Consider the following 13,882-nt stretch of genomic DNA (forward strand, 5'->3'; position numbering starts at 1 on the left):
GGATGAGATGGCTGGATGGCATCACCGACTCGATGGACATGAGTTTGGGTGAACTCTGGGTGTTGGTAAGGGACAGGGAGGCTTAGCGTGCTGCAAGTCATGGGGTTGCAAAGAGTTGGACAGGACTGAGCGACTGAACTGAACTGAGAAATGTTAAGGGTTGCATTTCCATTATGCACCAGCAGATGGCAGACACAACAAAGTGTTTCCCAGTAAGTCTTCTCTAAGGTAAGATAGGCATTGTTATTTGCCTGGAATGGGGTTTGAGAGTGGGCATGCGTTTTTATGAGTGTGTGTGTTGTAATTTGGACTCTTAGCATGTATAGTAAAATCAACACACTAAAAAGAGTTATCTACATTCAATTTTACCTAGCTACACCACAGTATCTATCTCATTACAGAAAAATGAAGGAAGGGTGAAGTTTACTGAGTGCTGACCACAGCTTATTTCAGGCTGAAGCAAGGCATCCAAAATGGCTGATTTTCAAGTAACATATTTTGAAAAATTTTTAATGAAATTAAAACATTCAGCCATTATTTTAAATATTTCGCAATTAATGACTTTATAGCATTTTATATGTCCATATCCCAAAGTCCATCTTAGGAATTTGGAAAACATTATTTCCTAAATAAATTCTTTTTGCAAGGAGGGGTAGGAGAAGGAATCCTAAAAGCAACATTTACCATTTTGCCCTCAAAACAATGGAGGAAAAGATATACTCAAATTACTTGCATCTTTCCATGTCCTAATACGCCAATATTATAATGCTAAGTGGTATTTCAGTAGAGAAGGAGACATTTTTCTTTAAGCGCAAACATCACTGTCATGTTTTGTCACCTTAAGTATATTACTGTGTCAGGAGCGAATAAAAGATTCATATTAAAGTATGGATGGTTTGGATAATTTGATTTCAGAGAAAATTGCACAATACCTGCAGGTAGTAATTCCCATCAAGTGTTGCTTGGTTATTTCTCCCAAGACAGTTTTGGATTTACATTTTTAGTCAAAAAGGAAACTCTTTAAGATACATATATATACGTGTAAAACAAAAGTGTCATTTGAAGAATTTGTTACAAAACAAAGGAGGAAAAGGAGGATTATGTGGGGAAAAATGTCTATAAACGTACCAGGAAAAACAAAGAACTACAAATATCCCTGGCAAGTTCAAGTCTGAGCAAGAGACATGTCTTTGTAATTATTCGACCGGATACAGACTTGTTAAGTTCCAAGTTAAATATGTGTGTTCATAATCTACATTATGTAAATATTTATTCATATAGTTTAAAATGCAGCAGTCCAAATTATAAACTGCCTATGAGCTTTCAAGGTGAAGAGTTTTACTTCCGTGTGTATGTCTACATTTTTACATCATTGTTACTTTCTTCTGATCTTTTCATATACATTGTAAAATAAAACACTTGAGTTACAGAAAAACCATGAAAGATTTCTTATTTACAACAGAAAACTAAGACTACTGCTTTTAGAACATGTAAAAATAAAAGAAATCATGGCCATGCAATATACAACATGATGGCTATAATTTATGAATAATACTGTATTACCTATTTGCAAGTTGCTAAGAATGTATCTGAAAAGTTCTCATCAGAAAAAGAGTGTAACTATGTACTGATGGATGTAAACTACACTATGTGTGGTGACTGCTTTACAATACATGCCAATATTGAATCATTATATTGGATAACTGAAACTAATGATGTAATATGTCAATTATATCTCAATAAAAACAATAAAGGGTATCATGCAATGATGACCCTTCTCTACATCTTTCTGAGTAATAAAATCAAGATTTCTATGTATATTCTCATCCTACGAATTTCATTAATCCTTTGGTACCAGCATTAAGATACACTACTGTTAGATATTGCTTCCCAGCTGATGCGGTGGTAAAGAAAATTCCTACCGATGCAGGAGATGCACGTTCAGTCCCTGGGTCAGGAAGATCCCCTGGAGAAGGAAATGGCAACCCACTCCAGTAATCTTGCCTGGGAAATGCCATGGACAGAAGAGCCTGGTGGGCTACAGTCTATGGGGTCGCAAGAGTCAGACAGTACCCAGTGACTGCATCTGCATGCGCGCGCGCGCACACACACACACACACAGCCAGATCTTAGGTAAAAGGTGCTTAAATGACCATCTTAATCAACCCTTCAACCTTACAGATGGAGAACTGAGCTCTGGAGAAGTCATTCAACTTGCCCAGAGTCACCAGTAAAAGAAGCCTCACTTTCTGTTCTTGCCATTCCATGGACCAGCAGACCTGCTAAGTGAGAAGCACTGAGACCCCCAAGTGACTGTGGTGTTATTTCTAACTCATTACTATTTCATTAATTTGGATCACAGGAACAACGCCCAAATAGTTGTACCAACTTTCATTTTGCACTTCCAGATCCAAGCTCTCCAACATTTATCATCTGTGCACACTCACTACAAATCATCAATCAACTTTGTTCTTGTTGTTTAGTTGCTCAGTCGTGTCTGACTCTTTTGTGACCCCATGTACTGCAGCCCACCAGACTTTTCTATCCATGGAATTCTCCAGGCAAGAATACTGGAGTCAGTGGCCACTTTCCTTCTCCAGGAATCTTCCCAACTCAAGGATTGAACACACATCTCCTGCACAGGCAGGCAGATTCTTTATGGCTGAGCTACTTGGGAAGCCCCAACTAAACTTCATCTGAACTCTTTCTGATAAGCTTTCTTTATAAATGCTTAGACATTTGTTTTTATGCTTCTCATCCCTGTTTCTCCTGGAGAAGTAAGCTAGTCCTGAGCAAAGGTATGTTTGGTCATGCGATTTGAAAGGGACTTTAGGCCTGTTCTTCAGTTCAGTTGCTCAGTCGTGTACGACTCTTTGTGACTCCATGAATTGCAACACGCCAGGCCTCCCTGTCCATCACCAAATCCCGGAGTTCATTCAAACTCATGTCCATCGAGTCGGTGATGCCATCCAGCCATCTCATCCTCTGGCGTCCCCTTCTCCTCCTGCCCCCAATCCCTCCCAGCATCACAGTCTTTTCCAATGAGTCAACTCTTCGCATGAGGTGGCCAAAGTATTGGATTTTCAGCTTTAGCATCAGTCCTTCCCATGAACACCCAGCACTGATGATCTTCAGAATGGACTGGTTGGATCTCCTTGCTGTCCAATGGACTTTCAAGAGTGTTCTCCAACACCACAGTTCAAAAGCATCAATTCTTCGGCGCTCAGCTTTCTTCACAGTCCAACTCTCACATCCATACATGACCACTGTTCTTCTTAGAAGCATATTCTTCCTGGGTCTGTTGTGACACTGCTCTCAATACCTGCCCAGGCTGAGATTTTCACACCTGGCATCTGCAGTGAGAGCACCTAGACTATATCACTTAGGTTAAGGATCTGTGAAAAGCCAGGGCAGAATTGCTCTCTTTCTGATGTGTCCTCTGCTTAGTATAGGGGAGAAAAAATTTGCCACCCCAAAACATCTCTTTGGCATGCAGATTATTTTGAGCTGAAAATAATCAAGGCCCAAAAGATTCAGGAAGAAACTCTGATCTCGCCACTAATTGCATAAAATAGTTTAGTAAGAAGGCCTGTTTCTGGAATACAGCTATTGCAGAAATAAGTACCAAGAACGGCTAGCATAGTGGATCAGATGGTAAAGAATCTGCTTGCAATGCAGGAGACCCAGGTTTGATCCCTGGGTCAGGAAGATCCCCTGGCGAAGGGAATGGCAACTGTCTCCAGTATTCTTGCCTGGACAATTCGAGTTTGGTGGGGGAAACTGCAGGGCCTAGACATTAGAATCCACTCTATGTCCCCCTGTCTGCCTGGCCCTGCAAACACAGACAAATCCAACACTGGCTCTTCCATCTCCAGTCTTTCTTGGAGATGCTGTCCTCTCCTCTGAAGCCCCAAGTATGCTCTTTAGTCTTTAGCTGAAGATGGTGTTTAAGCTCTGGCCCTTTTGGTCAGTTACTCAGTTCTCCTGGCTTGCTCCCATATATACATGTTACTACCCTTTTGTTTTTCTACTGTTCATCTGTTTCATGCCAATTTAATTTTTAGATGAGCCAGGAGAAAAAGGAAAATTTCTTTCTCCCTGACACTGGCACAAAGGAGAACAGATGTGTGTGGTGTAATTTTAAGTTGAACTGAAATGACTCAGTAGGTGCCACAGTGAGCCTGAGGACATTGGCTAGGGGACAGAAAATATCTGGTGGTTGCAATGAGGCTATGGGCATGCAAGAACACCAGAACAGATTTTTTCAAAGGTTGGAACATGCAACTGTATTCCTGACAAGTAAGACCTATTTGAAAGGATAGGGGGAAAAAGGCTTAAGAGAGAAGAAAGAATGATTAAAATGGAAATTTCTGAGAGAAAGCATCATCACTGAATCCCAGTCTTTCATCTATTATCCATAAATCTCTGGTAACTGATGAAAATGACTTATGTTGAAATTTTACTCATTTAGTCATAATTGTAAACAAAAAAAATAAGATGATAAATTTCTCTCACGATGATCAAAACTGAGATGCAAATGTCTGAATGTTTACAATGTAATAAGCAAGCTAATTAGAGATGTTTATCACTAGAAGGAAAACAAAACAGAAAACTTGGTACCTATGAAATACACAACACAGAGGTTATTTTCTTAGTAACAGATTTCTATTAAGTATCTATATTCTAACAGATCAAAAATTATTAGGTTCAGCAAATTTAGATTTCACTACAACTTTTTAGAAGTAGATTTGTTACTTGAAAATAAGACTTTCTCAAATAGGTCGATTACTGAATTGTGTTTGAATTCATGACATCTTTTTAAAATGCACCACAATTATGGTTATAAAATTATGTATAAATACTTGCCTATTACACTTATTAAATTTCAAAAGCCCTATATGATGCAAAAGTTTATAACACAAACACTTAGTTGGATGCAGTTGAAACATATCTGTGATCATAATTTGATTTTTGTATTTAGAAAATTCTAGAGGCCATTTTGGTTTCCTAGGTGGCACAGTAAAGAATTTGCCTGCCAATGCAGGAGAGGAAAGAGATGTCAGTTGGACTCCTGGGTCAGTGACCCACTGGGACCCACTCCAGTATTCTTGCCTGGAAAATTCCATGGACAGAGCAGTGTGGTGGGCTTGTGAGATTTTAGTTCCCCAACTAGCGATGACAGATTTTAGTTGTGTTTATTACATTAATAAAGAATAAATATCACAGATATAGAGAATTCAGTAAAATACATGCTTTTGTTTAAGCACACTGGATGTTTTCAGAATGGGCTACATTGTCAAAGTTTATAGTAACATTGCTCTTTTCTCATATGACTAATCCTGTTATTTAATTAGTTTCCAAGCAAAAGACAAAGTAAGGGAAAGAAGGAAGTGCAGGAAGGCGGAATAAAATTGAGTGAAAGTGAACTTATCCATCCATATGATTAATGAAGGATATATTTACTGCCTTCACACTTTAAAAAAAAGAAAGACTTCTTCAGCTGGGCTTGCTTTTCACTTGCATGTGTGAAGAAAAACTCCTAGAACATACAACTGAGGGCACGTTTAGTAGTTTCTCATTAAGGATAAAGGATTAAATGTCCCCCATAAAAACATTATTTACATCTCAATACTGCTAATAGCTGTTTTATGAATAGCAAAGACAATTTGTTCAGGAAACCTATATTCCTTTGGAGCCCTATAGTCAACATTTTAAATTGCATAATTAATTTTACATCCTTGATTTATTTTTTTCTTTTTGCAACCTTTGCAGTTCTTCTGAAAGCTTCAGTCTCACAGTCAAGAAACCCGTGGCCAGATTGTTAAAATATTCAGCTACCGTAGCGATGTTCCAGCCATCTGGAAGGATTTCTAATAGTCAGCAACTTGGAGTAAGAGCAGCTAACAATTAGACCTGTCGGGTTCGTGGGTATGTGTTGGTGCTGGGATGGGGGAGGCGGGCAGAGGGTTACAGAAAAACATTCCTGCTGTGTGGTATAGCTGTATTATGCAGAGGCATCAAACACTGACTAAAATTATGGAAAAAATCTCTCAAACTCTTCATCTCTGAATTCCTTGGTGAATAATGTCAGAGGAATATGTCACTATTGGCAACTGTTGATATTTATGCATAACAACAGGCTTTCCCTCATAACAGGTTTTGCTTTTGTTGAACTAAGGGAAATGATACTCTCATTTTTGGATTTCCATTCTTCCTATCTTAACTAATCACACACATTGTGAGATGCGCTAAGTCGCTTCAGTCCTGCCCAACTCTTTGTGACCCCATGGACTGTAGCCTGCCAGGCTCCTCTGTCCATGGGATTCTCCAGGCAGGAATACTGGAGTGGGTTGCATTTCCTTCTCCAGGAGATCTTCCCAACCCAGGCATTGAACTGGAGTCTCTTGCATCTCCTGCATTGGCAGGCGAATTCTTTATCACTAGTGCCACTTGGGAAGCCCACCTGAGAGACGGGTTTTGGAAATATGCCGCTATTCCAAACAACAACATGATTAAGAGTTACTTGTTAATATAACTTGCATCTGAGCCTTTCTTTTTTCCATTAATTAAAACAGTGGGCCTTTACTTAGGTATTCCTTGTGCAGAATGAAGCTTTAAGAGGGGAACTTCATTGGAATATAAATGAAAGCCTTAGAGCACCAGTTCACTAAATAGAAACCTGACAGAGATCATTTCTTTCTTTTTTTTTTTTTTTTTTGTTTGTTTGTTTTATTTTTATTTTTATTTTTTTTTTAAATTTTATTTTATTTTTAAACTTTACATAATTGTATTAGTTTTGCCAAACATCAAAATGAATCCACCACAGGTATACATGTGTTCCCCATCCTGAACCCTCCTCCCTCCTCCCTCCCCATACCATCCCTCTGGGTCGTCCCAGTGCACTAGCCGCAAGCATCCAATTTCTTTCAATAGTAAAGCCTGCACAGCACTAAAAAAGCACAAATGCAGTAATCATCCCATTAATTTGATCAATACAGTCAACCAAATCATATATAAAAACTGCAGTGTTATCAGGACCACAGAAATAGGTCTGCATCAATCAGATTCACAGGATGACTAGGTAACCTTCACATGTGCCCAGCAGCCAGAGCCCTGATAACTAATACTGTGGCTCACCTTCTTTTTCAATGGTGACATCACTGCCTACTTATTTCTGTGAATACAACAAACAATATACCAGGTTCTATTGACCAAAAAGCTTGAGTTTACAGAAAGAAGACATGAATATAACATGTTTTTTGCACCTTTTGGTAGAGAAATAATGGTTACATCATACTATCTATTTTTCTTTCCCCATCAGTAACATACTAAATATCATCTGAACCCAAGAGATAGATCTCCCCCAAGTAGGAAACAGTTAAGATAGTAATCTGTCTGACTCCCTCATTTCACTGGTAAGAAATGGAGATACAGAAAGGTGAAGTAAATTGGGCAAGGACCCAGGAAGTTAATGCCAGGACTGGGAAACTCGAAGCTTATCTCAGGCCTATCGTAATACTTTCTATGATGGTAATGTTTTCTTCTTTTAAGGTTTCATCTTATGCAGTGTTATACACATATTACAGTAAGTGTTTTCTCATAATAATATGGTATAAAAGATTAGGTTTAGTGACCATTCAAATAGTCAAAGTCATCTGTGTTCAGCCCCTAACCTGAGATCTTTTCTTGTCATTTGTCCCTTCTATGTGGTTTCAGGGGGTAAATGACAAACCTGATTAATTGAAGTCTAATGTATTCCATTGCTCACGCTACAATTAAATGCTGAAACAGCATACTCATTTATATATATATGCATTTGAGGTTGACTACACATATGAATTCACCTTTTTTTAAATAGAAAAATAAATCAACATGGGAAATGTACCTTCTACTGTAACTTGAAAATCATGAGTGGCTGATCCCAAGACATTGCTGGCTGTGCAGCGATAGGTTCCTTTGTCCTGAGAGGAGACATTCTCTATCTTCAAAGTTTTGCCATAATTTTCTTTTGTTTCTCTTCCCTTTGGTAAATCACCTCCCATTTTGTTCCAATCAACTTGTGGAGTTGGTCTGTGAAACAATACACACATGGTAAACATTTTAAGTGAAAAATAAAATATAAAGAAATGCACAGGGTACCTCCCTCACTGTGCTACTTTCAGGTCTGCACTCAAGGGTTCCACCGAAACATCAGCCTTCCCAGTGCACAGACCTGCACACCACCACCCACCATCCGTGGTGAAGACCAGGGCTGGATCATGTCTCCCTCACTGCAAGCTCCTTTAATGGGCTACCTCTTCAGAAATCTTGTTTCCTCTACTCAGAGGGCTAGCTCCATGGAAGTGCTGAATACGGATGGTTAGATGAAGGATGCATGACTGGACCCATAGAAATGTACAAGATTTTTTTTCAAGTGTGCTATCTCCCTGTGGGTGGTTTTGAAGGGGCCAGAAATAACAGCCATCTTCCCCACGAGTTTGAAAAACACCATAAACTAAGACCCAGCACTCAGCAGAGGGTAGCCGTGACACCCCTCTTAATCCTTATGAGGCTGCTATTGCAGAATAAGACTCAAATGTGCGTGCCCAGTGTACTGGCTGGACCGGGCAATAGCTCATTTTGGGCCAAGGTGGGCTCTGAGGCATAGACTGGGTCACCCAAGCAGACTGTCACCCTAGTAGGGAATACAGGAATAAAGGAATGAACCAAATCTCTCTTGATTAGAAAAATTAGATCGCCCAATATAAACAACAAATGATAAAAGCAAGAACAAAACAAATCCCAAATTGATAACTTGTCATACACCAACACAATGACATTTTCCACCTTATCTGGGTGGAAAACAAGAATGAGGAATCAAGCCAGCTAGGTTTAAAACAGAAAAATCCCATCTGTTGGGATTTTTGAAATGAAAATTTTTGAATGCAAACCAGACAAGTGAGAAGTGGGACGCTCTATGACTTTTGTGATTTAAAAATGATATGAAGAACAGTGATGCCAGATTTTAACTGATGGATGATTTTTTCTTTTTTTTCCTCTTCACTTGAGCTGTATGACTGAGTGGAAGAAGTATTTTTGCTGTTTTTACTGATGACTTGTTTTTTCTCACTACATTTCTTTTTATCATTAATACCTGAAAGTTATTGAGTATGTTCTAAATGGGAGCATCATTATCATCATTTTACCAGTGAGGATTCTAAAGTTCAAGAAGTTAATTTGCTTAAAGTCACTGGGGTAATAAATGACACGTTAGAACTTGAAATTGATTGACTAAACTTGTTCTTTTGATCAGTGTCTTCTATTTTATTTGTGCTTTCCCCATTCTTTTTTTTCCCCTTCCTAACCATGAATTCTGAGAATATATGCTTAGAGGCAAATTAATTAGTTTCTAGTTAATATGTGAACAATTCATACTGTTTGCATCAATTTTCTTAAATTGTATTGTTAGGCAATGGTTAAAATAATTCAGTTATTATGCAAAAAAAAAAGAGGTAAAAATGATGATTTTTACACACATCTACTCTCTTCCCTCATTGCGTAAGTACTTGTTTGGAACCACCACTACCGTTCATGTCACCAGGCTTAAAATACAGGACACAGTACTGACTCCTATAGGAAACAGTAAGGATGCTCAGATAGGTGGCTATGACAGTGTATTAGCTGTTGGCTTCCTGAGCACACCACCCAACAGGATGCTTAACCCATCCCTCCTAACTGCTTGCTTTGCACTCCATCTGTCAAAACGGCAATTTGCCAAAGTGCAGGCTGCTCTGGACCTTAGTTCCTCCAAATCAGGGGATTTTTGTAAGCTCATACTTTAATGGTACAAGCATCTCACCTGCTGTAAAATCTTTTTTTTTGCCAGTCCTTGGAAACCAGCCTAATCTTCTAATACCTATTCTTTGAAAGAATAGGATAAAATGATTATCTAATAAGTATCATATGACTATGAGACAAATTCATCTGGGAACACATCTGTACCACTGCAAGAACATCCAGCTATTGTCTTGGTAATGTTTTTCTTTCCTTTTTCAAAAATTTAGTAAACATTTACTAACAGCACTTGAACAATAAAGTTTCGAAGGAAAATGTACTGCTTAATCCATTTTTATACATAAATCCACACCATACCATCATCTCGATGTTTTCTTTAGGTCCTTGCCCAGCCAACTTTAATTCTGAAACTTCCTTTGTTTGCAAGAGAATTGTATCTAGCTTCAACCCATGAATTCACAAAACAGAGAAAAGACAGAAAATTAGAGCCCAGCAGTCAGCAGAGGGAATTTGCCTTTAACTCTAACGAAGCTTTCACAGGATGTGAGTGAGTGTGAACTGGTCCATGAATGTGCTCTTTCCAAGGGACTCACCGTCTGCACTCCTTTTGGGGAGTGAACACTTTTCTGAATGAAATTCACAATGTTGTTTTTTAGCTGTTCTTAGTTTCCACCTTGCAGAATCTGAACCCCTCAACCTTTCCCTCTGAAAGCTTTCCTGTTTTACTTAATAGTATCCACATTTTCATTATTACTAGCCATTTTCTGAAACACCTACTATATCCCACTCCTTTAGACTCAGGCACAGTGCCATCCTCTGTCCACCCTGCCTTTAACTGAACAGAACAGTTCATTCGGTTGAAATATGCTGAAGAAGTTAAATTTAGAGGTGGTTTAGGGTTCTGGAGGCAGACAGGATGTAATCCCAGCCCCCACTGCGTACTACGTGTAGAGAGGTGAAGTCCACTCTCTGGCCTGCACTTGCCTAACCGACGACAGGAATGAGTCATGAGATGTGTGTGGCGAGGAGAAAATGAGCTAATGTACGTAAAGGGCAAGGCGCAGTGCCTGACACATGATAAAGAGGACGATATCTTCATTATGCCTATTACAGTAGAAGGTTCGTGGGTTAAAACTTCTTAAAGGGCCTCCCTGGTAGTTCAGCAGTAAAGAATTTGCCTGCCAACGCAGAAGACATGGGTTCAAGACATCTTCCCTGGTCTGGGAAGATCCCACATGCCAAAGAGCAATTAAGCCCGAGCACCACAACTATTGAACCGGTGTTCCAGAGCCCAGGAAGTACAACTCCTGAAGCCTGAGATCCACAGCAAGAGAAGTCACTGCAATGAGAAGCCTGCACACTGCAACTAGAGAGCAGCCCTTACTCGCCACAACTAGAGAAAAAGTCCATGGAGCAATGAAGACCCAGTGCTGTCAAAAGGAAATAATTACATAAATTTTCAAATAAAACTTCTTAGAATACATTTTTTTTCAAGTACTCTAAAAAATTTTACAATGTATCACATTCACCTGGAACAGAACTAGACCAGATAGGATTCTCAATCCAAATCCATGATGACTATGAAGAAAACCCTTCAGATGAACTTCTCTGACAAGGCCTTAGGAATCCTCAAGTCCCAAAGACAACACTTGCCAGTGCTCACTTTTTCTCTGTTGGTTCATGACGCTGCATTTTCTGAATGCACAGTCTATTTTATTGAAGACCATCCATGCAGTTGGCAGCCCACTCAAGAGATAAGTTATGGCATTTGTGGGAAACAGGAGAAAATAGTTGCTGACATGTTCTCCCTGCCCAAAGAGTCAACCAAGAATAGTGATGAACCTTGGAAGAATGCAATTTCTACCACTATAAACGCATATGAATAAGAGCAAAAATGCAGGCAGTTACCAACATGATCCAAATGAACCTGATGCTTTCATCTCCTCACATAATATAGAGATAAAAGTCCTGAACAGAGGCCATGTCATTGCACATCTAATTACTCTATGGCAATATACTTGGGCAGTTTAAGACAGATAAGCAACCTGAATATTTTGCAGGATGGAAAGAGAAATTTACAAAGCTTAGGGGTTATAAAACCATTAAAATCTGCTCTTTTGTTCACAGTCCAATTTAAAACCATTCATTCAGAATATACACTGAACAATGAATGAGTATGAATTTCAAATTCTAGTCCATGAACCAGATGACCAGCTATAAAAAGCCCTTAGTTTACAAACTGAGTACATAAACTCAGGTGCTAGGAAGGTGGGATGTATTTTCCCACAGTATTCCCAATGGCAGGGATTGGTATGTGGTGGTAAAGCAAGGTGATGATAGCAAAGAGACAATCTTGTATGATCAGGTATTAAATAAGATGATCCTTGTTTACACAGACTTATGATAGCTACTCAATAAGCATCACAATTTCAAGAGGTGACCAAGTGACGTCTTTTCTTGGAGGATTTGCAAAACTGTACTTTAGGTGTGAAAAAAAGTTTGGGTCATTGGTTCTGATGTGAAACTCTCTTAAATTGCATGATCTGGGACTTCTCTGGTGATCCAGTGGTTGAGAACCTGCCTGCCAATGCAGGAGACATGGGTTTGATCCCTGGTCCAGAAATATTTCACAATGTCACAGGACAATTACACTCATGTGTCACAACTATTGAGCCTGTGCTCGAGAGCCCGGCAACCACAACTGCTGGGCCCACATGTGTCACTACTGAAGCCCGTGTGCCTGGAGCCCATGCTCTGCCGCAGGAGAAGCCACTGCCCACACATGGTAGCTAGAGAAAGCCTGTGCACAGCAACAAAGACCCAGTGCAGACAAAAAAACCTTTAATTTAAATTGCATGATCTAGATCTGTTTGTGTGCAAAGGACAGGTGGGTAAAATAAGAGATCCACAGAACCTGGGGAAACATAACAAGCAGAAGCAGGACAAACAATACAGCAGAAAGACATAAACCTGGCACAACAGTGACGGGCTGACTCTTCACAACCTCGTGCTCTAAGGATGCACCCGCTGTTGACCGAGGTAAGGAGGGCACTGTCACTGCCGCCTCCATTCACACCCTCACCAACTGACAGAGCTATCTAATTATAAATCAATCTCGGTCACAGCCTGAAATCTGCAGAGAGAAGTGCAAATTACTTTCCCCAGAAATGTAGTAACAGGATTTCCTCTTCTAAAGAAATCATTTCTTAAAGATGCATGCAGGCACACTCTTCACTGCTACCTTATTCTTTACAGAACAGAATGGAAAAAGTCACGAACAGGGTCAAGTTACTCACAGGCCTTCAGCAAAACACTCGAGCAGCAGGGTGTCCCCTTTAAGGATGGTGACAAAAGACTCACTGCCACTTTCAGGAGGAGGCAACAATAGTCGGGGTTTTCTCTGCTTGATTGAATTTGCTACAGAACAGAACAGAAAAGACTCAGATTTTGTTCAAACTAAGAAACTCCGTTGGCACTCAATCCTTGCTAAAACATATTTAACCATATGGACCTGTGTGTGTGTGTGTATATTTACACACAGATTTTAATTTATTTTCACACATTTATTTCACATATATTTCACACATTTTAATATATTCCTATTTAAATAGATTCCACTCTTAGCAGGAAGCATGGGTTGCCCTTCAGATACATTACCTAGGTGCTGCATCAAGATTTATAAAGGTTACGATTCAAACCACATCTTCAAATTCAGAAGTTCAAACAGTGTTCAAGATAATTAGTTTCTTGATGAAAGCCTTAAGTTCACTGACAGTCAATAGCTTTATATTCCACATTTTAATCATACTTGGTCATGTTTGATGGCCTTGTGTATTTTTCTTGAATTGAATGTGCCTAAGTATCTGACAGGATTCCTCTTATAATACAGTTTCCTGGTCCCTACACCCAGGAAACTCTGATTCAAGAAGCCTGTAGTGCATACCAGGCATCTATGAATTTATCAATGAGGTGACTCTACTTTCAGTCTTATATCCTCAAAGACAAACACTGCTGTACAAAAAGATTTACAAGCCATCTCAGTAACTGGTGAGGAAATGTTCCATTTCTTATTTTCCTAAAGTGAAAGTCACTCAGTCCTGTCCGACTC

The 13,882-nt window shown here is 39.4% G+C and overlaps 1 protein-coding gene across 6 annotated transcripts in view; it reads right to left on the reverse strand.

The window, feature by feature from the left end:
• CHL1 (cell adhesion molecule L1 like) overlaps positions 1-13,882 on the reverse strand; it is a 225,124-nt gene that overhangs the window by 57,912 nt on the left and 153,330 nt on the right. For all 6 annotated transcript variants that reach the window (XM_024982443.2, XM_059879495.1, XM_010817612.4 and 3 more), the window contains 2 exons: positions 13,071-13,191; positions 7,886-8,070 (listed from right to left, as the gene is read on the reverse strand). In XM_024982443.2, coding sequence (XP_024838211.1) covers positions 7,886-8,070; positions 13,071-13,191 — 306 coding nt within the window. The remainder of the gene's footprint in view (positions 1-7,885; positions 8,071-13,070; positions 13,192-13,882) is intronic.

Source organism: Bos taurus, chromosome 22 (genome assembly GCF_002263795.3).
Source record: "Bos taurus isolate L1 Dominette 01449 registration number 42190680 breed Hereford chromosome 22, ARS-UCD2.0, whole genome shotgun sequence".
Taxonomy (NCBI): domain Eukaryota; kingdom Metazoa; phylum Chordata; class Mammalia; order Artiodactyla; family Bovidae; genus Bos; species Bos taurus.